General features: G+C 49.1%; 1 protein-coding gene across 1 annotated transcript in view; it reads left to right on the forward strand.

Annotated features, from left to right (window-relative positions):
• The first annotated feature begins 545 nt into the window (after positions 1–545).
• INSR (insulin receptor) overlaps positions 546–27408 on the forward strand; it is a 152535-nt gene continuing 125672 nt past the window's right edge. Inside the window, exons 1-2 of the mRNA XM_081091947.1 lie at positions 546–713; positions 13724–14275. Coding sequence (XP_080948073.1) covers positions 614–713; positions 13724–14275 — 652 coding nt within the window. The 5' untranslated portion in view covers positions 546–613. The remainder of the gene's footprint in view (positions 714–13723; positions 14276–27408) is intronic.

Genomic DNA, 27408 nt, shown 5'->3' on the forward strand with positions numbered 1-27408 from the left:
CAGGTTGGGCAGGGATGGGGGCGCCCTGCGCCGGGCGTGCCCGGAGCCTCGGGCGCGGAGCCGAGGAGAGCCAGGAGGGCGGGAGCGGGGAGGGAGGGAGGGAGGGGCGGCACCTCCCTCGGCCCGGCCTCCCTCTCCCCTTCGAAGGCCTCTCCGCGGGCGCCCAGTCCCTTCCGAGTTTGGATCCGCGCCGTCTTTTCTCGCCGCCTGACGGGGCCCAGTTGACGCGCGGCGTTGTTTACGGGCCGAGCAGTCCTCGCTCCTGCCGCCCGCCCGCCGGCCCAGGTGCCCGCCCGCCCGTCCACCCGTCTCTCCGTCCGCCTGTCCGTTAGTCCGGGCGCCCGCTGACCGTGGTCCGGAGCGTTTCGGGCCGAGAGCGAGAAGTCCGGGGCGCAGCGCGTGGTCCCAGGCCCTGCGCTCACGGCCGCGGCCCGGGCCGCGCCGCCGGATTTCCAGCGGCCGAGGCCGCGCGCCGCTCCGGGGCTGGAGCGGGGACCCTCCCCGGCGGCGGCGGAGGAGGGGAACGCGCGGTGCCCCCCGGCGGCCGCCCCGGAGCATGAGCCCGGCGGCCCGGCGCGGCGCGCTCTGAGACCGGGACCGCGCTCCCGCTGCCATGGGCCCTGGGCGCGGGCGGGGGGCCGCGGCCGCAACGCTGCTGGTGGCGCTGACCGCGCTGCTGGTGGGCGCCGCCGGCCACCTGTACCCCGGAGAGGGTGAGTCTGGGGCCCGGGGCCGGGTGGGGAGCCGCGCGGTGGGGAGGGGACTCCTGGTCAAGCGGAGCGGCCTCCGGGACTCAGCCCTTCTCGGTGGGGGGCGGGAAGGCTGACCTTGGCCGCTGCCCGCCTGGGCTCGCGGCTGCGCGCCCCCTGCGCGGGCCCCAGGCGGGAGGAACCTTCCCCCAGTGCCTGCCCCGCCGCGGGCCCCTCTCTCCGCGCGCCTCCCGCCCGTGCCCAGTCCTCTGCGGGTCGCCTTGGAGAAGGGGGGTCCCTGGGTCCGGGCGGCCTGTGAGAACCCAGGGCCCGCGGCACACACACTGGGTGGTCCTTTGGGGTCCCCCCTGGTGGGTGACGCTGCCAGGGTTGGGAAATGGTGACCTCCCCCCTCTTCTTGAGCTCTAGGCCCTCGGCCACCTGGGACTTCGGGTCCATGTTTACCCTTTTGGCTCGCTTTCGTGTTTCCAGATGTCCGGAGGCAAACTCTAGCGCCGTGGCAACAGCACAGTTGTCCTGGCAGACGCAGTGGCGGCTGTTGCCATGCTTATTATAATTAGCATCTCTCCCAATGCCACCGGGCGGCCCATCTTATTTCTTTGAATTCTTCTAGTGGCCCCTGGAGGCTGATACTGTTATTCACCCATTTCCTAGAGGAGTAGGCTGCTCAGGGAGGAGACAACTTATTGCCCCAAAGTCAGTGCCAGAGGGAGGACTTGAACCTCTCTGTGTGCTGCCCGTGTCCCAGTTCTCCCTGATAACCTTCCCCCTACAGCGCCCCAGGAGGTCTCTAACCTCGGGTGACCCTCTCATACCACCTGCGCCCTCCTGGCTCCCTGTGCTGTCAGTAGACTGAGGCAAGCCCGTCCTCAGCACCCTCCTTGGGGCATGAGAGCTGGACTTTCTGGCTGTGGGACGGAAGCGCCTGAGTTCCCGAGTGGCGAATGAGGAGTATGAGGAAGCACACAGGCTCTGGAGTTGACAAAGTGGGCTTGCTGGGCACCTCTGCCAATCACGCAATGTCTCAAAGCCCTCGGCGCCTGGTATACAGTAGGCATTCAAACAAGGGTTCCTGCTAAGAAAGTACAAGACGAGTTCTTGGACCTCCCCAGGTTTTGTGTCTGTGTGCACACGTTCCTGTGTGGCTCCCTGCTCCTCTGGTCCTCCCAGTTTTGGTGATTAATTGTGGGTTTGTGCCTGGGCTTCCAGGGGTCAGTAGATGGCATATCACTTCTTTACCGGGCTAGTTTCCACAAGGGCAGAGCTTTATGTTCCTTCCGTCCACTGCAGCATTTCCAGAGCCTAGAACAGTGCCTTAACTGTCCGGTAAATGTTTGTTCTTGATTTAGCTCCTATCCTTATGCTCCCATGGGTACTCCTTTATCTCCAGACAATACTGAACTAACAGTAATAGCAAATACTTGGTGGGTGCTGTGATATTTGCTTTGCATATATAATTTCAGTCAATCCTCATCACAACCCTATGAGATAGAGTTTATTATTCATTTCCCAGAAGGTGAGGAAATTGATTAGGTTACAGAGCCAGCAGGTAGCAGAGCTGGGATTAGAACCCCAGCTAGTCTGTCTTCAGAGCAATGGTTTCTTTCTTCTTTTTTTAATCCTCAGCTGAGGATATGTTTTTGTTTTAATTGATATTTAGAGAGAGAGGAAAGGGGCAGTGGAGAGGGAGAGAGAGAGAGGAATATAGATGTGAGAAAGAAACATCGATTGGTTGTCTCCTGTACGTGCCCCAAACCGGGGAGTGAGCCTGCAACCTTTTGGTGTATAGGGGGACACTTCAACCAACTGAGCCACCCGTCCAGGGCCAGAGCACTGGTTTCCTACAAAGCAGTTCTTTGGGGTCTGGGCCTCTACACCCCAGCCCTGCAGTAATGGTGAACAAAGGCCTAACGGATGAACACGAGCGTACCCCTGCAGGCTGGGGACAGGGAGAAACTCTACAGATCACTCATCTCTAATGTCAGCCAGTAGGGCATCCTGGCTAGGGTGAGGGCGGAGGGAGATCATTGTGAGTGTTAAGGAATGAGGGGCTCTTTTTCAAAGTTGTCCCCCCAGTTCATCTTCTGTGGAATCCCTTGTTGCTTTTCTGAACTGGCAGTGGCTTCTCTATTTCTCCTTGGGTTAGCTGGCTCTGGCCCAACAATACCCACGGCCATCGCACAGTCAGAAAGGGAAGGTAATGTGGGATGAAGTACAATAAAAACCTACAGAGCTTTGCGGGGGTCCAGTGCTCATTGAGGTGGGAGACCCTTGCTTCCAGATCCCCTAATTCTTCACGGCAGCATGAGATGTTTCTGGTGTGTCTTCTCTCGTGCACTCCAGGACCCTGAGAACAGAACGACCTCCTGCTCATCACCTCCCTGGGGCTCTTCCTAACCTTTGCTTCTCTCCTGGAGACCTGCCCCTTGTTCCCGCCAACTCACTCATAGAGGTCATCGGGGTGAGCCCCCTACCCCATCATTGACTTCCATCCTTATTTGATTAAACACATCCCCTCAGTCTCGGTGGTTTTGCCGTTGGGTTGGGTAGTCTTGCTTGTGGGGCTGTCCTGTGCGGTGTGAGATGTTGAGCAGCATCCTGGGCTCCACCCACTAGATGACAGTAGCACCTCTCCACTCCCAGTCCTGCCAACCAGCCGTGTGTCTCCAGACATTGTCTCCAATAGAAAGCCACTGCATTGGGGAGATAACTTTTTTCTCACCTAGTGCCCTGGCCCACCTGGGTCCCTGCCGTCTCCCCTGTTTGTTCAGGGATTTCCATCTGCCTGGGAGCCTTACTCTTTCCTCTGAACCCCATTACCCACCACCCACCTCTGGCTTTGCCCTGCCATCTCTCCCCACCACCCCCAATCGCTGTCTAGCCTTTAACCCAATGCTCTACCCACTGCATCTGGCTTGTGTCTCCATTGCTCTGTTGATGGCTCTAGAGATGGTAATGCCTCGCCCTAATTTTGTTTCCTGCAGCCTCACCCCAGTCGACCTCTCTCTTTGCCACTGCCCATTCCCTCCTGGAAGGCACTGATTCCTGGCAGATTTTCACCTGCTATGGGCTCTCCTGGTCCTTTCTCTTCCCCTCCCCTGTTCTCTTCTTGGGCTAAGATGATGTCAGCGCTCTCTCCATAGTGGGCCAATTCCCTACTCTGATCCTCTTTTTACATTTATATATGGTCAAACTCTTTCATCTAGAACAGGAGCCAGCAAACTGAAACCAGAGGGCCGAATCCTGCCCACCATGCCTGTTTTTGCAAATAAAGTTTTATCGATAGGAGCCACACTCATTCATTTATGCATTACCTATGGCTGCTTTTGTTCTCCAACACAGAGGATTTTGTGATCGCATGACCTGCAAAAATATTTACACTTGGGCCTTTTACAGAGAAAGTTTGCTGACCCTTGATTTGGGACAAATTCCTTGAGGATCAGGATGACATGCCTAATAGCTCCTATGGTCTTTGGTACAACTTGAATGAATCAAGTTAAATGAAACATCCAGGAGTGCTGTGGTTTTTCTTTACAGAAGCCCTATTAAAGAAATTTATGTATTTGCTGTGCTGAAAATATGGGTTCCGATGGTGAGAAAATAACAGTGATGTCCCCTCATTAGCTGAGTGTCTGTGATCTTGGGATTTATTTATTTCAAGTCATCTTGGCATTGAAAGAGGTTTCTGCACCATCAGCTCTGTCTCCAGAGCCCCCCAAAAAGTGGTGTCTGCTATGAGGTTTTCTTTCAAGAGCCATTGTGTTCATTTCTATTAAGAATAAGTCAGGGGTGGTTAGTTTATGTTTTGCAATCAGACTGAACTTATGTGTTTTAGGATTAGAATAATGACAAGTAATGCATTCTCATTGCAAAAATAAAAAAAGTATAGAGAGGGGAAAAAACAAGTTATTCGTTTTGCATGTATCTTTCTAAATTTTTAAAAATTTCATACAGTAAAAGTGACTCTTTTTTTGGTGCGCAGCTTTTAATTGTAAACGATGCCTAGTGTTGCGTGGTGGTCCCCGCAGTCAGGATCCACAACAATCTCTTCCATCACTGCCTAAACTCCCTGGGGCCACCCTTTGTCATTACACTGTCCCCACCCCTCATCCCTCCGCCTCATCCCCGCCAACACTGATCTGTTCATCCCTGGTTTTCTCCAGACTTTAAAAAATATCTTATAATTGGTTAATATTCCTAAAATTGAAAATTTTAATTTAAGTACTCATAAGATCCTTATTATTCCCGGATTTCATATTTGTGAATTCGCCTACTTGCTGGAATTTATTTGTAACTATAGTCAACATCCAGAGCACCTGTGTGGTCACTCCCAGACACCCAGAGCCGTGGAGTTTGACTTGACAGTAGCCGAGGTCAGCCATGGCGGCTCTGCTCTCCCGGTTCAGCTCTCCTCACGTGATTCATACAGTCCTCAAGAATTCAGACAAGTGCCCTTCTTGTGATATATTGAGTGCTGTGGTTTCCTCATTTTTGTGCTTTTTGTTGGTGATTGTGTTGTTTTATGTGGCCCCCATGCACAGTACGGAGGTGCTGTCTAGTGCTCATAAGCGTGAGAAGGCTGCGGGGTACCTCGCAGAGAAACTCGTGTGTTGGGTAGGCTTTGCTCAGATGAACTATAGTGCTTCGTGCTTAATGCTGAATCAATAACGTCTATGAATTAAGGTGTTTCATGGAGGGGCTCCCTTTGTTCACTAGACCCTGGTCTTTTATTGGGGGGCGGGGGTGCCCCAGTGGCTTTTGAAATTTTCTTTCCAACAATGAGCTTTTCTGTTTTGTGTTGCCAAACGTCAACAGGGTATGAGTTCCAATTTGAGTTTAAGGCAGGCTTGTGAGGATTAAAATTCGATTTTAAATCTGGGTTTTTCTTGCAGCTCCGTAAGGGTGTGTTGTCATGTCACAGTTGCACAGCCACCTGTTTTGTATTCCCAGGAGATGCTTGCTTCTCTCCCATGCCTCTGCAAGAATGTGGAAAACGGGTACTTTCCCCAGACTGAGTCCTTTAACATTGTGGGGAAGATAGTGGTTGGACACAAAGGGATGAAGACAGTGGGGCCACTGTTTCTGAGGCCTTTCCATGGTTCTTTGTTGCCAGTTGTTTTCAAAGATGAGTCCACCTTGCAGAAGGTCAGAGAAGGGATGTGCTTGGAGATGTCCCTTTCTAGCTGTACTCAGGCCGCTGTGTGCAAGCAGGCCGCTGGCTCCGTCCCCATGTGTGAACGGGACTCCTGAAGATGGGTGGGGCCTGAGATTTGATGTGTGATGTCCTTAGGGTTACAAAACTGTGGTACTGACTGGAGGAGTTGCCTTGGGTGTTCCTAGGTTTTCCAGAGTTTTCAGATACAGAAGGTGTTGGTATCAGGGTGACTCCAGGTCTTTGGTCCCCTCTCTAGTTCCCTGTCCTTAAATATTGTGCTCCCCCAACCCCCACCTCTCATCCTTCTTTCCTCTCTCTCAGTTGTTCCATCTCCTCCTGGTTATATCACCTATTGTCACCACTTCCACCAGCACTCACTTGCCCCTTTCCCCAAGCTCCAGACCCACACCTTCCCAGCAACCCGAGCACCCCAAAGCCCTCACACACTCAACATGCCCCCAAACCGAGCCTCTTGTCCTTGCCCCCCAAAACCGGTCCTGTATCAGCCTCTTCGGGTTCATTGGTGACTTCCCTTCTGCTTCCTCTCCACCTCTCTGAGGACCAAGTCCTGTTGATTCTAGTTCCCCAGCCTCGCCAGAGTCTTGCTCCTTTTCCTGGACCCACCTCCTAAGATAGACCACCTAGGCCAGGCCAGACAGAGTGGTGGTTCCAGTGTGCCCCTTTCATTCCTTCTCCACTCGGCTGCCACAGTGATTTTTCTACTATCTCCTTGGTTCCTTCCGTAGCTTCCAGCTAGATCCCTTCCCTTGGCATCTGCGTCTGGCCCCAGCTGCGTGCAGTCTTACTTCCCGAAGCACATGGCTGCAGTTCCTGGGGTTCTCTGTCCTTCCTGTCTTCACTTGAGTTTTTTGTGGTCCGCACATCCTTCTTCTCCCTTTGCGCCCACAGTCACCTGCTCCTTCCTCACAGAAGCTGGTCAGAGGTCTCTTTCCATTCTTACCTGACTTCCTTATCCACCCTTCTCATTCCCTTTCAGCACAGACTGGGAGTACCTCTCTGGGCCCCCGGAAACATTGGTCTGCTCATTGAAGATGTATCCTAGAACCCTTCTGGTCATTGGCCACTCATTTCCTCTCCCCAAGGACAGTCCGTTTGCAATTTTCTGTTTTGGTACATGTTTACCTTTCTAGAGACGAGTGTTTGCACATATAAGCTGATGTATCTATTTCCATATAAGTAATAGCATATCGCACAGATTGATCATCTTGTTCTTTACCATTAAGATCACATTCTGGAGATCTTTCTGTATCGCCGTTAGGAGCCTCCTTGCTCTTTTTTACAGCTGTGTGGCATTCCGTCTCCTCAGAGGCTGGCAGAGCCCGTGGGCCACATGTGGTGCACCACCCGCTTTTGTATAGGTGTTCACATTTTTAAGTGGTTGGATAAAAACTCCAACTGTGATTTTGTGACACGTGTAAATTATATGAAATTTGGCCAAAACCGGTTTGGCTCAGTGGATAGAGCGTCAGCCTGCGGACTGAAGAGACCCGGGTTCGATTCCGGTCAAGGGCATGTACCTGTGTTGCAGGCACATCCCCAGTGGGGGATGTGCAGGAGGCAGGTGATCCATGTTTCTCTCTCATCGATGTTTCTAGCTCTCTGTCTCTCTCCCTTCCTCTCTGTAAAAAATCAATAAAATATATTTTTAAAAAAATTATATGAAATTTGAATTTCATGGTCTCTAAATAAAGTTTAATTGGAGCACAAGCATGCCACGTGTTGTCATGGTTTAGCGCTACAAGGACAAAGTTGAGTAGTGACCGAGATGGTGTGTCCCACAAAACCAAAAAGATTTGCTCTCTGGCCCATTACAGGAAAAGTTTGCTGACCCCTGCATTCTGTCACTGGTTCTTGCACCTGAGCACGCTTCCAGGTCACCTGGAGGGTGCCGTGAAATGCAGATCCCTGGGCCCCGCGCCCCTGGAGTTTCTGAAGGAGCAGGTCTGGAGTGGGCCTGCGAATTTGCATGTCTAACAGGTTGTCAGATGGAGCGAATGCTGCTGGTCCCAGGACCCTGCTTTGAGAACGACACGTGGACGGATCATCATTGATTTAACCCGCCCCCTTTTGATGGACAGCGATGTTGTTTCCATCTTTGGCCGGATGGACTGTGCTGGGTTGGATGACCCGGCACAAGGCTCATATTGCGTCCCTGCCCGCAGCGGATTGCCAGAACAGGAATCTTTGGGGACTGTAAGGCTCTCCCTTATCTATTTTGACAGCCTCCGTGCCCAGCGCGATGCCCAGCAAACATTTGTTGAGCGGATAAAGGATGATTTCCACGCGGCTGACTGCAGTTCCGGAACCGCCTCCTTTGCGGAAGTCAGTTTTAAGAGCCGGCCTTTCAGGCAGGCAGAGAACCTGAAGGGTCTCTGATAATGCGGTGTGCCCGAGTTTTAATTTCTAAAGACAATAAATCTGGGAATTGGTTCCATGTAGCTCCATGGGGACCACGAAGCTCACTTCTCTTCTACTCCTCATAGCTTTGATTGTGCTGTTGTCGTCGTTTACAGCAATTGAGGATGTGCCCAGGCTCACGCGGCTGGCAGGTGTCAGTGCTGGCGTGGGAAGCCAGATCTGTTGGGTTTCTGCTGTGCCCCAAGGCTGGTACGGGTGGTGGCCTGGCCCCTGAACCCAGGCTTATTGGTGCAGGACCCCTGGATTTTGGAGAGAGCAGGTTTAAGACTGGAAAGAATGCAGAGAGGAGCACGTGACCCAGAGTAGGGCACTGGGGCACATATTAAGAATGCCGATTCTAAGGAATGAGTGCGTTCATGATTGGAAACAGAAAGTGTAGAACTCGTAGCATTGTGAAGATTTTCAGAACTTTCTAGATGCCTTCTTTTGTGCCCCTTACACGTTTCCTTTGCTGCTTTCATGCTGGAGAGAAAACCAGGGGAGAGGGGACATTTTCCAAGACAGCTGTCATGTCAGTCTTCTTCTCTGGAAAAGTCTCAGATTCCAGAGGCCACGGGGGAGCGTGAGCCCAGCACGGCCCGGCAGGCCGTTCGGCATTGGTGGGCATGTCGGTGGCTGCGCTGTCCAGGACGGCGCCCCTGTCCACACTCGGGCTCTTGAAACTGTGGCCAGCGCCTGGCTGAATTTTTACTTTTACTTAGCTCATTTAAAGGCAAATGTAAAGTTTTATTTAACTTAGCTTATTTAAATTTTAAAAAAATCAATACTTGATTCTGTTATTGGAAAACTCTTTTGTATGTTTGGAATTACTTGAGGTTATGAACCTACATTTTCAGTGAGTCACTTTGTGAAACCCACCTCTATAGAGCAAGCATTTCTGATTAAATTTTAGCATCTGAATTGAGACAAGCTGCACATGTAGAGTACAGTGGCACTTCAGAGGCATAGTGTGGTAAAAATCCTGTAGAGGATCTCATTAATATTTTTTTTAGTATTGCTTACATGTTGAAGTGAAGTTTTGTAATATACCGGAGTAAGTAAAATACATTGACTTTCATGTTTCTTTTTACAGTTTTAGAGAAAATTTAAAACGCCATGTGTAGCTCACATATTTCTATCAGATGTTGCTGCTGTAGATCCTACACACCCTGGTCATCCAGCATGATGAGCTATAATTTGCCATCGCCCTTGACCTTCCAATGAAGTAGGCAGAACTGAATACTTCTTACTGCATTGTTTGTTTAGGTTTCAGTCCTGGCATCACCTCCTCCTTGATTGTCCCAGACCCAGTCAAATAGCTCATTTTTTTTTCTTTTCTTTTTTTATTGTTTAAAGTATTACATATGTCTCCTTATTCCCTGATTGACCCCCGTCTCCCGCCACTGCCACCCCCCAGGAAAGGCCCCTCCGCCCTAGTGTCTGTGTCCATTGATTATGCTAATATGCATGCATACAAGTCCGTTGGTTGATCTCTAACTGCCCCCTCCCCTGCCTTCTCTTTTTTTAGTATTGCTTACATGTTGAAGTGAAGTTTTTTATACACTGGAGTAAGTAAAATACATTGACTTTCATGTTTCTCTTTGAAACATGAAAGTTGGTTGGACAGTCTGTTCAGTGTTACCTTGTCTCTGGATCTATTTTTGTTCATCAGTTTATGTTGTTTATTATAGTCCACAAATGAGTGAGATCATGTGGTATTTATCTTTCTCCCACTGGCTTATTTCGCTTAGCATAATGCTCTCCAGTTCCATCCATGCTGTTGCAAATGGTAAAAGTTCCTTCTTTTTTATAGCAGTGTAGTATTCCATTGTGCAGATGTACCACAGTTTTCTAATCCACTCATCTGCTTATGGGCACTTAGGCTGTTTCCAAATCTTAGCTATGGTGAATTGTGCTGCTATGAACATAGGGGTGCATATACTCTTTCTGATTGGTGTTTCTGGTTTCTTGGGATATATTCCTAGAAGTGGGATCACTGGGTCGGTTAAATGGCAGTTCCATTTTTAACTTTTTGAAGAAACTCCATACTCTTCTCCACAGTGGCTGCACCAGTCTGCATTCCCACTAGCAGTGCATGAGGGTTCCTTTTTCTCCGCATCCTCGCCAGTACTTGTTGTTTGTTGCAAATAGCTCATTTTTATGAACTCTTCTAGCCCGTGGAACTCTCCTCGATGACATCCTTCTCAGTTATATTTAAGTTGTTTTGGGTAGTTAATAGTGACTCCAAGTCTGTGAGATCCAGGGCAGCATTTGTCCTATTCCCTGTAGAACTTCCAGTACCTGGAGTAGCATCTGGCATGGAACAGGTCCTCAGCAGATTTTTGCTGAAGGAGTGAATGAAGGAAATTCTCTTTAACTGTCTTTCTCCAGGTTGTCATTACATGACAGCTATTTCATTGTTTCCTTAAATCCAATCCACATGCTTCTTCATTAGGCATATTTTTGAAAAAACAATAATGGTAAAACTAACATAGCAGTTACAGCACAGACTTCGCATTTGATTGCAGGATTGCAATCCTAGTGGCACCATCTCAAACAGCCTGTGTGAGTCTGTGAAACAGACACCTCCTCTGGAGATGATTTTTAGAATTCAGCGAGAGAACATGTGCTCCAGGGCATGGGCCGAGTGCACGGAGAAGGTGCTCAGAAAATACTCGCTGTCACCAGGGTTCCCTGCCACCTCCTGCTGCTTATTGTCCTCCCTACCTGTGTGTGAGGTATTAGCTGCCACTTATTAAAAACTTGAAGCATCCTTGGTTTCCAACTGAGGCATTTAAAGCCAGCAAAGGCCCTATGTGTATGTATTTCTGGCACCATTTCTGACATCCTCTGGGTAATTTCTGTCCCAGCAATAAGTTTGTCTATTGTTTTAGACTAATAGGAACACATATGGCTTTAATGAATTGAGTTAGAGTTATTGGAAATTTACAAAAAGTCAAGTCTTTATTGTCCCCTATAATTATAGTCATTTAACCTTTTAAAGTAAGTTTATTGAGCGCTAAATAATTCAATAGCATACAATTTACTCATTTCAAGTTTACAACTCAGGGGTTCTAAGTACATTCACAGAGTTGTGCAACCATCACTACAATCAATTTTAGAACATTTTCACCTTTTCCAAAAGAAATACCATCCTCTAGCTCTCACTCCTCAGCCCCTTGAACCACTCATCTGTTTCTGTCTGTCTGGATTGCCTGTTCTGAACATTTCATGTAAATGGACTCACACCCCATTCTGGTCTGTGTGAGTGGATTCTTTCACTGAGCATCATGTTTTCAAGGTTCATCCGTGTTGAAGTGAGTGCCTGCTTCATTCCTCGTTGTGGCTGAATAATCTTCCACTGTGTGGATGGATCACATTTTGTTAATTCATTCATCAGTTCAATTAAATTTGAATGTCATATAATCAATGAGTACTTTTTTAGGACCTAAGTACCTTATGTCCCATGCAATGTTTGGATTATACTTATCCTGAACAATTACTCATTGTTTTATCTGAAATTCAAATCTAACTGGGTATCCTGCATTTTTATTTGCCAGATCTGGCAACCGTGCCTGTCACTGGCGGACTGTGTGCCCGTGATTGGCTTTGTTCCTTGGAGGTCCGGTTCTCCGTCGGGGTGGGGATGGGGCCTGTAGAGAGGTGTCAGTTACTCAGTGCCCGCAGAGGTCTGTGTGCGCGTGCGTCCCGGGCTTGGGCGGTGTGAGTGTGGGGCTGGAGCTGGTGTCCTTGTCCTCTGCGAGGTGCCTCCAGCTTCCTAATGAGGGAGGGAGCCAGCGAGCATGTGTTTTTTCTCGATCCAGCCTAATCTGTTCGGAATGTGACCCAGGAACATTCTTGCTTTGTTTTCCTCAGATTTTTGCTCGGCTGTTTGCTTTCTAATTTGTGCTGCTTTTGTCGTCATTCTCAGGGTGCATTTGCAAAAGGATTTCTACTCTTCTCTAGAACAATCTGTTTGCCTCAGAGATAGGAAGGGAAGGGTTAGTGCCTTGGAATACAGTAAGTACAGGTTATGTTCTGAGCCTTACGGTCCAGATGCTGAGGGCTGTGTGTGTGTGTGTGTGTGTTGGCAAGGAGAAGCTATCTAAAGAGTTTGATTCTGGTGAATGTTAACTCTAGCATAAGGGGCACAAGAAAAGGACGTTGATAGCCAACAAGGCAAGGTCTTCCCTGTCCAGTGCAGTAGCCACTAGCCTAATGTGTCTATTTACATTTAAATTAGCTAAAGTAAAATGAAATGCTCAGTTCCTCAGTCTTACCACATTTCAAGAGCTTGAGAGCCACAAATGGCTGGTGTCTACCAGAGTGGAGAGTACAGAGACAGGACATTTCCATTGCCGCAGAAAGTTGTTGGACAGCACTGGACCAGGGCTGGAGCGCCAAACTACAGCCAGAGGGTTCACAACTCTGGCCTGCTGCCTGTTTTTGTAAATAAAGTTTTATTGGAACAGCCAATTTCATTAATTCACATATCATCTCTGCTGCTTTCGGGCTGTAAGGGCAGAGTGGAGGAGTTTAAATGCAGACTGACTGCGAAGCTGAAAATATTTATTATCTGAGCCTTCATAGAAAACGTCTGCCCAGGCTTGGGTTAGGGGAATGAAGACACAACATCTAGAGATGGCTGATAATACTTGGGAGAAATAAACAATAACAAAATAGCTGACATTAATAAGCACCTACGATATGCCAGGCACTGCTTGTGGGCCTTCCTGCATTATTTTACTCACACGTTGGACACAGCCTTGGAGTCGTGTGAGAGTGGTGGGCCGGTCTGTTTAGTGTGGTGCAGGGGAGGGAGGGACGAATTCTTGAAGGCTGCAGGAGGAAAGTACAGGGTCATGGGCAGCTGTGGAGGGTGTCAGAGCCGGGGGGACCACCTGCAGGAGAACGGGCACAAAGGGTGTTTGTGACGGAGAGATCAGACTTGCTGGAAGCCCTTGCACTCCCAGGTAAAAGGTGACGAGGCCTTGGCTTCCTGCCTGGAAGGAAGGCAGGGTGAGGGGAATCAGTGAGGTGGGAAAGTGACAGATTCAGCTCTCCTGTGAGCACCTGATCCCCATAAATCCGTTTCCTGAATATCTTCACTTCGACTCAATGGAGACGGCTCCCCACTCCTCTTGTGTGTTACATAATCCCCTGTAATCCCTCCCAGTGTCTCCATTATGTCATATTCCACATGATGGCATTAAGGCTTCTAAGAGGTACCTTAGACACAGACACTGCAGGGAACACTACCAATCAGGATTGGCTATGGCATTTGTAGGTCTCAGTGCAGAATGATGTAAGGATTTTAAGATGTATGGAAGGGGATTTAGCCAAGGGCAGGCCCCTCTGAGCAATGCCCTGCCGCTAATTCTTAAAACCCACCATTGTGTGTTAGCTCACCTGTCACACTTTCTGCATATTTTTACTCTAGTGTGTCCCAGCATGGATATCCGGAACAACTTCACGAGGCTGCATGAGCTGGCTAACTGCTCGATCATCGAAGGACATTTGCAGATACTGTTGATGTTCAGAACAAGGCCTGAGGATTTCCGAGACCTCAGTTTCCCCAAACTCATCATGATCACTGATTACTTGCTGCTGTTTCGGGTGTATGGGCTGGAGAGCCTGAAGGACCTATTCCCCAACCTCACGGTCATCCGGGGCTCCCGCCTCTTCTTCAACTACGCGCTGGTCATCTTCGAGATGGTCCACCTGAAGGAGCTGGGCCTCTACAGCCTGATGAACATCACCCGGGGGTCTGTCCGCATTGAGAAGAACAACGATCTCTGCTACCTGGCGACCATCGACTGGTCGCGCATCCTGGACTCGGTGGAGGATAATTACATCGTGCTGAACAAAGACGACAATGAAGAGTGTGGGGACGTCTGTCCAGGCACTGCGAAGGGCAAGACCAGCTGCCCTGCCACCGTCATCAACGGGCAGTTTGTCGAACGGTGTTGGACTCACAGCCATTGCCAGAAAGGTACGCTGGGGTGTGCAGGGGTCTACGCTTTGCTCGTGCCTTGTTTGTTAGAGAAGCTGGAGGCGTTACCTGGACCAGGAGTGGCAGCCCTTTTCTGCAAAGGCTCAGATATGAAATGCTTTAGACTTTGCAGACTGTACATAAATGAGTGTACATGGCTGTGGGTGAATAACTTTATTTACAGCCCTAGCTGGTTTTGCTCAGTGGATAGAGTGTCCGCCTGTGGACTGAAGGGTTCTGGGTTCAATTCCAGTCAAGGGCATGTACGTTGGTTGCAGGCTCGATCCCAGGCCCTGGAGGGAGGGAAGAGGGATCGTGCGGGGAGGCACCCAGTCGATGTGTCTCTCCCACATTGATGCTTCTCTCTCTCCATCGGTCCCTCTCCCTTCCACTCTCTCTAAAAATCAAATGGAAAAATATCCTCGGGTGAGGATTCTTTCCAATTTTCACAGAGAGAGGGATGAACAAAGCTTAATGGGGAATTTGTTCCTTTAAGCCTTGCTTTTCCAGAAGTGACATTTCTGGGTCAAAGGTTCTTGATCCTGATTGCCAAATTGCTTTCCGGAAACGCTGTACCAGCGGAGCTCCTCTCAGCATTGGTGTGGAGGGACACCTTGGCCAGCTCTGAGTGTTGTTTGAGAGAATCTTTCATAATTCACTGGAGGGAGGAGCCGTTCTATTTGCATTTCTTTGATTGCTATCAGGGTTGAACCTTTTAAAACATGTTTGTCCTGTGGGTTTTCTCTTCCTGTTCATGTCCTTTGTCCATCTGTCTTTTAGGACCTTGGTGGTGTTTGAAATATTCAGCTGTGTGCAGTTTTCATAGATGCAGGCTGTTAACCCTTTACCAATTGTGTTTTTAGGCATTTTGTTCAAATGCTCTAGATGTCTGTTGACAGAGAAACTTACAGGGTTGATTGAGTTCAGAGCTGGATTTTCACATGCCTCTTACGTTACTTTATGCTTAGAGCGTTCCTTTCTATCCATAAAATAAATGTTTTTTCCTCAAATTTTCTATTTCCGTTATCATCGTTAAGAAAACCACCTTGGACATTTGGGATCTGTTTGTGTGTATGATTTGAAAGGATGTCCATTGTCCCCAAAATAACAAGTTGGGGGGGTCTTAATGCTGTTTATTGCAGAAATGTACCCCTTCATCATTGATTTGGGGTCTGATTCTAGGTAGTCATACATACATCTGTCTTTCCTTGCACCAGGGCCATACTGTTCTGATCCCTGTGGTTTTATAATGTATTGATATCCAGGGTGGGAAGTTCCAATAAACACACTTGCTACTTGTTTATTGTCTCCTCTACCCCTTACTACACTGAAATTCCCTGGGAAGAATTAGTGAACATGGGATTGAGGTGGAAGAAAGTGAGTGGAAGGCTTATGGGTTGTATCATAAGAGATAAGGAAAGGGAAAAAGGAGGGTGTGAATGTGACCCACGTCCCGCGTGGTTCAGGGTTCAGGCTCTGGAAGAGGGGCCGCACGCAAATGAAAGAGACAAGACAAGAAATAATAATTTGGAAATTGGGGGGCCAGGCGAGAGCCCATTCTAAAAGGATGGACTCCGCTTGTGCTCAGGCCTTGCCATCCTTTTATTCAGTTTGGGAGCCACCTATAGCCCTTAGGCAGGCAAGTTCCAGTAACAGACAGGCTATCTTATCAGTAAGGATTTACATGACTATCTATCTGGTGGGGAAGTTGCTTCAGCTACCATTGTCTGGACTAAACAGTGGGTGCATAGCCCTGACCTTTGCCAGGGCTCAAGGGTCACCAGCCTCCCGGGCTCCTTGTCCACACCTGTCCGCTAGAGAAGGCAATGGGCGGCTTCCCACATCAGGGTCTTCTCACCTGAGCCCAAAGCTACCGCGAAGCCCTACAAGGCGAGTCCTGAGTAGAATCTGTGGAATTCTCAGTGAGGACTGCATCGGAGCCCAGGGAGGAGCCTTTCCACCGCACAGATGCTGGGTGGTAGGAAACATCTGTGAGATGGTGAGAGAGTGGGACCGCCGCACCTCTTCTGAGGAGAGGTCGGGCAGCGAAGGGAAAGAGACTCTGGAAGTTTGTGGTTGGAGGAAGTGATGATATGATGGTTAATATATTGTGGAAAAATCTTGAGAATGTTGGTAGGTCAGGGACAGAGAGAAGCTAAACTACAGCTGCAAGGGGAGCTCTGTTATCCTTGATTTAGAGACCAGTGAGGTTACTTAACTTGCCTAAGGCCACACAGCTAATAAAAGACCGCTGGGGTTTGCACCAACTCAGACACAAAAAAGCATGTATGTTTTTGTGTGACCTCTTTGTTCAGAATCTACTTCTGGATGGGGCGGGGGAAGCAGGGAGAACAGTGAACACTTTTACCCCAAGGCTGAGTTCTCCAAATTTAGGAGCTTGTTTAAAATGCCCAGGGCTCATATGTCTTGGGATATAATTGGAGGCATGCTTCTGTGGGTTTATTTTTGTATCCATTTTAGTCAAAATATCCAGGACCGCATTATCAGCAAATGCCCTAATATTTTCAGCAGGCTTTTTATTTTTTAATTTTTTAACTCCTTTGCGTTTGAGAACAAAGCTTGTTTTTCAGCACTGGGGGTTGCATTGCTGTGAGTGACACCTGTGAGGGTTCTGAGCTCCTGGCATCTGGGCACCGTGCAGTTGGTCCTGGTTCATAATCGGTGGTGGGGTCCCGTGGGTGACGCATTGCCCTGTCCTGGGACAGATGTCAACAAGTGATTGTGCTTTGAACTGGTGTTCCTGTCTGGTGAGTACAATTTATTGTAGTAAAATACACATAATATAAAATTTACAATTTTAACCATTCCAAGTGCTCAGTTCAGTGGCACTAAGTACGTTCACACTGTTGTGCATCCATCTTCACGATCCAGCTACAGACGTTCTCATCTTCCCAGACTAAAATTCTGTCCCCACTAAACACTCACTCCGCCTTCCCCTCTCCCAGCCCCTGGCTCGCGCCTTCTGCCTTCTGTGCCTGTGGACCTAACTCCTTTAGGAACGTCCTGCGAGTTGAGTCCTACAGCATTTGTCCTTTGTAACTGCTCATTTCACTGAGCATAATGTCCTCAAGGCTCACCCATGTTATAGTAGGTCCGGCATTTCTTCCCTTTCTACGGCTGAGTGATATTCCAGTGTCTAGCTGGACCATATTTTGTTTCTTCATTCATTCACGGATCGGCTCTTGGGCGACTGCCCGTTTTAGCTATTGTGATGAATGTTGCTGTGAACATGGTGTATGTCTCCAGCTTTTTAAATGCTGCTGTGGCTTCAGAAGTTACGGTTAACATTTCGCGGGGTTTCTGAGTGCAGAGCAGACTGAAACGAGCCCTCGGAAGACACCCCCCGTCTCAGGAGACAGATGCAGACCTGAGAAAACTGACAGCTCCTCTCGCCCGAGAATCCTCCCAGAGAATCCTCCCAGACACGTCCTCGAGCTTCCATTGTCCTTTTCTCAGGCTGGCAAGGCTCTGGGAGCTCCTGGGCCCGTGTGCCTGTGGGATGAAGGTGTTCGGCCTTCCTCTGCAGTGACCCTTCTTCCGCCCGGCCCTGAAACGAGAACGCTTTAGGCGGGAGAGCAGAGGAGGGTCAGCGGAATTAAAAAGAGAAAGTCACTGGTGTGTGGCTCCACATTCTTCTCCTCCATCACTGTCTATAGATTTCGGCTGAAGATGCCAAGAGAGGCCAAATACAAGGAGCCCTGCATGTGCGGGAGGAGCAGCCTGATCCGGAAACACGCTCATCGAGAGCTGACTGTGTGCTCGGCATTGAGGGGGGAGGGAGCTTGGGGTCGCAGGAGGGCCAGCCCCTGCCTCCTTGGAGAGGATCTTCTGGTGGCAAATACACTGTGTGCGTGATTGAGTACCTTGTGGGGAGAGTTACGACAGTGCTATCTCTGCGGGTGAAGGCGTGATTGAAACCTTAAACTCATCTTTGGGGTCACGGAATTGGCGTGTCATGAAGGCCCAGAGTGGTCACAGGATGTGTGGGTCTGGCAGAATTGCCTTGGAGTCCTGTCAGCCATGAACTGGTCATGATCTGGATCAAGCCTCAGGTTTGTCATTTGAAAAATGGAAATGATTTACGGGATTTGCCGGGAGCCGGTCCATCCTTGTTGTTTCAAGGGACCTGGCATATATGGCATACTGTTCTTAATATGTTTGCTCACCTTCTTGGCACTATGTGTTTTAACCAAGGTCACCTCTCTGAGAAAGGTTGTTTCCCCAGGTAGGGATTTTCCCCTGAAGTTAGGGAGGGAATAAAACCCCTTAACTAAGTGCCAGGCGGGTAATTAATCATTTTAACTACGAACAATCATGCTTAAGCTACATAATCTTTACTCCCTGGAATGGAGATAAGAAACGCCCCAACCTTTGGAATAGAGATTGATAGGATTGGAATCAACTGGTATAAATACAGATGTAACAAGACAACTAGACACAGAACCTAGACACAGAACCTAGACACAGAACCAAGACAGAACCTAGACACAGAACCTACACAGAACCTAGAGACAGAACAACTTCGCTGGAGAGAACATGGAAAAAGATCCTGAACAGAAACTGGCCACACAACCTAGAGACAGAACCTAGTGAGAGAACATGGCAAAAGATCTTGGACAGAACATGGACACAGAACCTGGCTGGAGATCCTAACCAGAACTTTGCCGGAGATCCTGACCAGAACTTGGCTAGAGATGCTGGCTAGGCTGCTGATCAACTGAACGCTGTCTCCGTGTCATTCCTTCTTCGCCGACTCCGTCTACACCTTTGGGAACCCCTGGACCTGCTGGGGTTGGACCCCAGCAGGGACCTGCTTGTTAGGGTTATGGTTAGGGGGTTAAATGAGATGGTGCAGGAGGTGCACTTAGCCCAGTACCTCTGTGAGTGTTCTGGAAGCTTCTCCTTAGTGCCCTTGGTCCACCACTCTTTCTGGCCACTCAAACCACTGAGTCAGTGAATACCTGCCAAGCCTTGGCTGCGTTTCTGGCTTTGGTCTGGGGGTAGCAAAGGAGCGGCCACCACATGATGAGGGCTGGGTGCTGGGCCTACCCTGCTCCTCTCTGCTCGCCTGGCGCCCCAGCTTCCAAAGCTCTGCAGACCCCACGCTGCGCTTTTGGGGGAACTAGAAACCACAGGGCTGGCCGGACCAGCTGCTCTCGCCAAACTCACTGGCATTTCCCCCCAGGAGGCCACCCCAGCTGGTGCTGCCAGTCAGAGGGTGGGTCAGGCTGGGGCATGCTGGGTGCCAGGAAGATGGCTGGCAATGCCACATACAGACAGCAAGAGGGCAGAAGCAGAGGCACAGGGCAGGTCTCTTCTTCCTGAGTTTGCATTTTCATTTGTGTTTCAGATCCTCTGTAAGTTGGGGGCTCTACATTGAACAGTAAATATTTCTTCTTTTCTTTTTTGTTAATCCTCACCCAAGGCTTCTTTTTCCATTGATTTTTAATGTAGAGGGAGGGAAAGAGTGGGAGGGAGGGAGAGGGCGAGCGAGAAACGTCGATAAGAGAGAGACATGATGGCTTGCCTCCACACGACACCCCCACAGGCTGGGGATAGAACCTGCAACCCAGGTGTGTGCCCTTGACTAGGAATCGAACCTGGGACCCTTCGGTGCGCAGGCTGACACTCTCTCCACTGAGAACACTGGCCAGGGCCGAACGTTAAATATTGAAACGCATGCCTTTTCTTGAAGGGTTTGCTTTTAGTCAGAAGTTTCAGCTTCATGTTGAAACTTTTTATTCCTTCATTTATGTTTTAGTTCTGCCTTAGAATCTCCTTGGCAGCAAATGCTTGCTTTGTGCAGGACACTGGTGTAAGTGCTTTGCTTATGATACTGCATTCAGTCCTGCCAGCAATTCCTGTCACTGGTGAGGCCACCAAGGCCCTGAGGAATTAGGCTGCGTGCTCCGGGCCATATCCCTCGTAAGTACTAGAGATGGGATTCGAACTTGAAACCTGGATATTCTGGCTGAGAATCTGAGCTCTTCAGCAGAGAGCAAAGAAGCTGGGGGTAGGCAGTCCCCTAGAATGTGCCCCTGCCAGCGCTCTGGCTGCCTCCTCTGAAGAGCCCTCTCATTCTGTCTGCAGTTGGCTGCTTCCCCTTCAGGCTGAGTTCCCTGAAATATAGGGACTGGCGTTTATTGTGACCCTGCACCTGCCATGAAGACATCCTGACCATTCATGACTAGTATTACTGAGCTTTACTATGCACTAGGATCTCACGGAATCCTCACCGCAGCCTATGAGAGGATGTTACTCCCATTTTTATAAAAAGAACACAGGCTTGAAGAGGAATTAATTTCTCCAGCAGAGCTTGCTGGGTAATTGGTTGACCCTTGGTTATCTGGTGCCCTTGACAAAGGTCAGCAAACTGCTATGCTTGGTCCAGATCCAGCCTGCTGGCTGGTTTTGTATGCCCGTGAGCTAAGAGTGTTATTTATATTTTTAAAAGTTTTGGGGGGGAAAATCTAAAGGATAATATTTTGTGAGAGGTGAAAATGATATGAAATAAGCATTTCAGGGTCCCTCAATCACGTTTCCGTGGTTCATTTATTCATTTACGTGTGGCTGCTTCCGGGCCCTGAGGAGAGAGTTGGGAAGTTGCAAGCGAGGCTGTGCGGCCCTTTACAGAAAAACTTGGTGACCCCTGCTCTTGGTCATGTACCTTATCAAGATGAGGGGCCCTTACGGGGTGGACGCTGTTTTCAGAGGAAGTTGGAAGCATCACAGCATTAGGCCAACAAAGTCTGCCTGCCCCTTTCTGGCCCCAAGGGGCTACCAACCCTGGGAGGACATCCGTGACCCTCAGGAGCTCTTGATTTAGCTGGGGAGTTAGAAGGCGGGAGCAAATTAACCGTTCAAGGCAGGTAGCCAGCAGGAGATGTCACAAGACAAGGCAGGCCCCCTTTTCCCTCCAAGGGAGTCATCTGGCTGGTGGGTCCAGATACCTTAGAGCTGGCACACCTGGGAATCATGATATTCTCTAGACAACGCGGCAGAATGTTGGTAAGTTAAATTCCTTCGTGGGTGTGCCACTGTAGTCCTGCAGAAAATAGAAATCTCTAGCATGTGCACATGGATACTGAATGGTAATAGTAAATTTTAAAAGGACAGTAGATTGTGTAGCATGATGGGCCATGTGAGTTTTTTAAATTTATGTTCCTTTTTGTATTGTTACAGATCTTTTTAAGAATCTAGATCAGAATTAAAAGCACTGTACTGAAAATATTCTGTGGCCATTGTGATTTCTTTATCCTTAAGATGATTGGAATGTTTAAAGTGACTTTTAGTTTTGCAGATGGTTGGATTTTGATAGTGGGATGGATTTTGATAGTGGGAAAGTAGTGCTAGTGTGAATGTTTCTGAGCCTTCCTCCCTTCTCCCCCCTCCCAGGACTGATGATAAGTAAGATGACGGTGGGATATGTGGAAGGAGACTGGTCCGGATGGGAGTGGCTATAAGAATGTGGTTTGGATGGCAATAATGCTCCGACAGAGAGTAAGAGGGAAGGGTGTCAGGTGGGTGGGAAGGCAGTGACAAAAGCAGAGGTCTATTGTGCACTAGAGCCATGGTCGGCAAACCGCAGCTCTCGAGCCACATGTGGCTCTTTGGCCCCTTGAGTGTGGCTCTTCCACAAAATACTACATGCGGGCGCGCACATACAGTGTGATTGAAACTTCGTGGCCCATGCGCAGAAGTCGGTTTTCGGAAAGGAGATAGACGAAACAAGTATAGAAGAGGCGTGTGGATGGGAGAGTTGGAAGGGGTCGACCTCAGCGAACGGACCTCAATCAGATTGAGGATGTTTTTAGCAAAGGCCAGTTTAGGAGTACCCTAATTAAGTTAATAACAGTGTACCTACCTATATAGTTTAATTTTAAAAAATTTGGCTCTCAAAAGAAATTTCAATCGTTGTCCTGTTGATATTTGGCTCTGTTGACTAATGAGTTTGCTGACCACTGCACTAGAGTAAGGAGGCTGCCTCATGTGAGGGGAGGCTTGGACCATTTTGTGTGCTGAGTGGCAGGCATTTTCCTGTAGGTATGATGGGAAAATCATGCAGGTTATCCCAGGGCTGGTTCAGGATGGGCTGTTTCCACTGATACTGATATGTGCTGAGCCAGGATGTTGCTAGGACCCCAAAGTCCTTGTTGAGTGGGGGAGAAAGTCAAAGACGTAACTGTAAGGTTATAAGCCAGGTAGGCATGAAGGCTTTCAGTAGGCTCAAGGGTGCACTGAAGACTGGTAGACCAGTTGGCCACGTGGACTTCTGGGGACAGTACTGTCCAAATCTTTAGTAGTGAAGACCCAGACTTTCCGTTTTAGCAGGGGACCAGCTTCTTGGAGGGGGCTCAGGGATACCAATTTAGCTAACTTTTTGCTTAGAGAACTAAATTGGCCCAGTCCTTCCTTTGGCAGAAGGTGGGATAGAGTTAAATCCTCATTATGGAAAGGTGGCAGTCTGGAGACTTGGTAACTGGTCTGACGAGTTTTTCTTCTTCTCCCACATACTTGACAAAATTCATTGACATTTCCTACTGTGTCACCAGACCCTTTGTCAGAATTGAAATCTGTTCTTTGTGACTGACTGATCGCCTGAAATGCCTCGGGGAGGTCCCTGGCCCTCAGCCCAGGCGCTCTCTGTGGTCCTGCCTTCTAGCTCCACTCACCTGCACCTGATACAATGTTCTCTTTCCCAATAAAGAGAACTGGTGAGGTGCTATGGTTTCCAAATCGTATCCCTTATCTCCTCTCCCCCCTCCCCCTTCCCGCTCTTTCCCTCTCTTTAGGTTAAATGTCTGCATATGCTTAGAAATAAATAATGTTGACAGTGGGAAACTGACAAGAGAATTGCTTTCCCTTTGGCCACCTTGTCCAGTGTGGGTGGGGCCATACCATTGGGCTACTTTCCTCCAGTTCCAGGTTTAGGAAGTGGACTGAGATCTCCCAACCCAGCCACAAGCCACAGGACATTGAAGCAGGCATGGAGCATAGTCATCAGATTGGGGCTGGGCGATAAAGCCCAGAATCCTCAAGTGGCTGGAGGGTGTTGGGTAAAGGGTTATTTGACCTTTTATGACGGAAGCTTCTTTGCTTCTGGTTTTGTCCCTCAGGGAGGGTGTTTGGTCTTTAAGATAGCTGCAGTCTAGAAAGAGGGTTTGCTTGGAGGGCTTTAACTGTGGAATGCTTCCAAGTGGTCATCTATGAATGAAACTGTTCTCATTAGAAGATCCGATAAGAACAGGTTTCAAGACCTGCTGTTTAGTCACAATGGCACAGCGAGTGAGCAGCCTGATGGTGGTCATTGGCCACTCGCCACGCTTGTCCCTGCACAAACGGGATTCCTGTCACAGGCTACCTCACTCATGGTGATGAGGTTAAGGGTTTTCACATTGGCAAAGCAATTGGATATAGCAGGAAATATGCAGAACAAGACAAATTGGACCTGGAGCATTCAAGATTTCTGTAAAAAACAATGTATTTATTTTCTTTTTTGTTGTTGTAAAATGCCCATAAGCTTTATTGAGTGACATTTAGCGCATTTGCAGTGCTGTGCCACCATTTCCACTGGTTCCAGAACATTCCTTGTTGTCAGTGGATGTGTGGAGTATCCCTTTCCCCAGTGGATGATTGGGGTGGTGTTTTTATGATAGCTCGAGAAAAAGAATTTTCTGAGACTCTCATGGGAGGATGAGTGCTTTTTATTTGTGTGGAACGACATCTCTGAGTTTCCAAAGTCCCCTGTTCCTTAGTCCCGTCCTGGAAGAAGTGCGTCCTGGAAGAAGTGCGGTTGGGATACTCAGTGGAGCTAAAGCGAAGCCAGTGTCGGGAGGCGCCTTGCATGTCGCAGCTGGGTCCAGTTCAGCATCAGGCCGTCACAGGCCATTAGCCCATGGCGTGTGGGCGAATGCCGGGGAGCAGGAGCGTGAGAGCCCCGCAAGCCCGGAGTCAACCAAGAGGAACCGAGAGCCACGAGTGCGGGAGCCAAGAGAGCGAACTCCTTTGTGTAGGGGATTAGACATCTCAAACCTTCCTGCTTGGAGTGGCCACACCTACTCTGACCAATGACCTGCTCCCAGGTGTGACTGACAGCAGGTACTTCGCTAGTCCCCCCAACTTTCCTGGGCATGTGTCTCCTCCCCCGTCCAGTCCCTTCCCCCACTGACCTGCGGGGACTAGACCCGTGGCTCCTTGGGGAGTGGAATGCTGTAGCCTCCTGGCGAAGCTGCCTGAATGAATGTCTGTCTGTAATAATTGGCATTTCCTTTGCTCCTTTCCTGTTATTAATAACTCGGCTAATTACAAGGGTGGCATCATCCCCTCACAAGGAAACTGCCCAGGAGCATCACTCCACTCCCCCCGCCTCCAGCCCCTGTCAGGGCCCCTGTCAACCGGATCTACTGTCCTCTGGATTCACGTCTTCTGGGTTTCCTACAAATAGAATCATACCTTGTGTGACTTTTGTTGTTGTTGTTAATCCTTGCCTGAGGATATTTCTTCCATTGATTTTAGAGAGAGTGGAAGAGGTGTGGGGGCGGGGGGTGGGGGAGAGAGAGAGAGAGAGAGAGAGAGAGAATATATCTAGGAGTGGCATTGCTGAGTCATTTGGCAATTCTGTGTATAAGTATTGAGTCAAGGTTCCTTTCCTTTTTTTTTTCTTTTGGTTTTAATTTTAAAAACACCATTTTATTGTCAAACAAACCACAGATGCAGAAAACCACAAACAAATGTAGCCTAATGAATTACTCTAAGGCAGTGGTTCTCAACCTTGGCTGCACATTAGAATCATTGAAAATCCTGATTTCTGGGCCCCATCCTCCGGAAATTCTGTTTCTTTGTTACTAATGTTGTGGCCTTACCTCATAACAAAGAAACAGAATTTCCTGAGATGAGGCCCAGAAATCAGGATTTAAAAAGATTCCCAGGTGATTCTAATGTGCAGCCAAGGTTGAGAACCACTGCTCTAAGGGGAACAGCCTTATAACTCCCACGTGGTTGAGAAATAACACTTTGCCAGCAGCAATTGCCTCCTGCTCCCCGCCTCCCCCCAGGGCCTTCGCAGGCTCCATCCCAGTCACAGCCCCTCCTCCCTCCCCAGAGTGGTCACTGTTCTGTCTCTTCTACGGGTCACTTCTTTCTGTACAGTTTCACTACTCAAGTGGTGAATCTCTAGACCAGCGGTTCTCAACCTGTGGGTCGTGACCCCTTTGGGGGTCGAATGACCCTTTCACAGGGGTCGCCTAAGACCATCGGAAAACACATATATAATTACATATTGTTTACAGTAGCAACATTACAGTTATGAAGTAGCAACGAAAATAATTTTATGGTTGGGGGCCACCACAACATGAGGAACTGCATTAAAGGGTCGCGGCATTAGGAAGGTTGAGAACCACTGCTCTAGACAGTATAGTTTAGTCTTGCCCATTGAAATATTTGGTATGTCTCTTCGGATGTACAGCAGTGATTCTCAACGGGGGGGTGGGGGTGAGGAGGGAGGTGATCTTGCCTCCCAGGGGACATTCGGCAATGTCTAAAGACATTTTTGGTTGTTTCAACCTGCGAGGGTGAGCTTCTGGCGCTGAGTGGGGGCCAGAGCTGCCGCGCAGCACGCTCCGGCGCAGAGAAATCCCTTCCCCCAGGCCTGACCGGCTCCTAGCCCTGGTTCCAGAAGCTCTGGTCTGCAGGTTTCCTCTGCACTCGCCCGCAGAGTGAGTGCTGCTGGCTGTGTGCTCATGGCCCTCGTCCTCTGGACCCAGAGGCAGGGTCAGACCCAGGCCTGTCATTGGCTGCCCCACCCCAGCGCTCTGCAGTCAGCCATTTTCAGAGGTGATTCTTTCGCGCCTTCCCTTGAGCATGGTTATGGGTGGTGGTGTGCACTCAGGCTAGTTTTCCTTTTTTTAAATCTGCAGATTTTGTTATCCAGCCTAGTGGTAGTCATGGACCTCCCTTTCTCAGCTTTTTAATGAACAAGGCACAGATTGGACATCATAATGAAACTGTCTTCTTCACAAAGGCAATTTCGCTGAGAAAATGATGTTTTATATAGGCACAAGGTCTGAGGGTGATTGCGAAGGAATTTTACAAGGGCAAGAAAACACACACGTTCATCTTAGGGTTGGTGGTTATAAGTAAGACAGTGGGCAGCCAGCCTCGAGACACATGACGGAAGGAAAACAATAGATCTGGCAAAGGAAATATGTGTCATGGGAGGATGAGTTTGATGACGAAAGAAGTTGGAAAGTTGTCTTAATGATGCTCATATAGTGCCCTGGCTGTTGAGCTTACTGGTTAGAGCAGTGGTTCTCAACCTTCTTAATGCTGCGACCCTTTAATACAGCTCCTCATGTTGTGGTGACCCCCAATTTCATTGTTACAAATTGAACATAATGAAAGCATAGTGATTAATCACAAAAACAATATGTAATTATATATGTGTTTTCCAATGGTCTTAGGTGATCCCTGTGAAAGGGTCGTTCGACCCCCAAAGGGGTCGCGGCCCACAGGTTGAGAACCTCTGGGTTAGAGCATTGGCCCACACACCAAGGGGTTGTGGGTTTGATTCCTGGTCAAGGGCATGCGCCTGGTTTGCAGGTTTGATCCCCAGCACATTGGGGGAGGCAACCAATCAATGTGTTTCTGTCACATCAATATATCTCTCTCTTCCTCTCCCTCTTCTTCCTCCTCTCTCCCTCCCTTCCTGTCTTCCACTCTCTAAAAAAATCTGTGGGAAAAATATCTTCCGGTGAATATCAACAACAAAACAAGATGCTCATGGAGTCCGGAGGAGGGCACAATGCTCCACACAGACTGTCTCCCAGTTTGGAAAGTATGCTTTTCAAAGAGGTCCTCAGCGCTGCGTGGCTTGATTTGGAAACTTCTTGCAGTTGAAAATGTTATATGTACAAGTGGTTCCTGATGGGGATTGCAGGTGACACCAGTGGGCATTTGGTAGAATGACACATAGGCGTTGGTGCCCGAGAGACAGTGAAGGCCATGTGGCCACGCTGGCCCCGAGTTCTCGGGAGGAGCGGTGAGGGTGGCTCAAGTAGACCCGGGTCGAGAGTGACAGATTCAGAATCAAGAAGTCAGAAAATGCCCTCAGTTGT

The sequence above is a fragment of the Myotis nattereri genome (assembly GCF_964212035.1).
Source record: "Myotis nattereri genome assembly, chromosome: 5".
Taxonomy (NCBI): domain Eukaryota; kingdom Metazoa; phylum Chordata; class Mammalia; order Chiroptera; family Vespertilionidae; genus Myotis; species Myotis nattereri.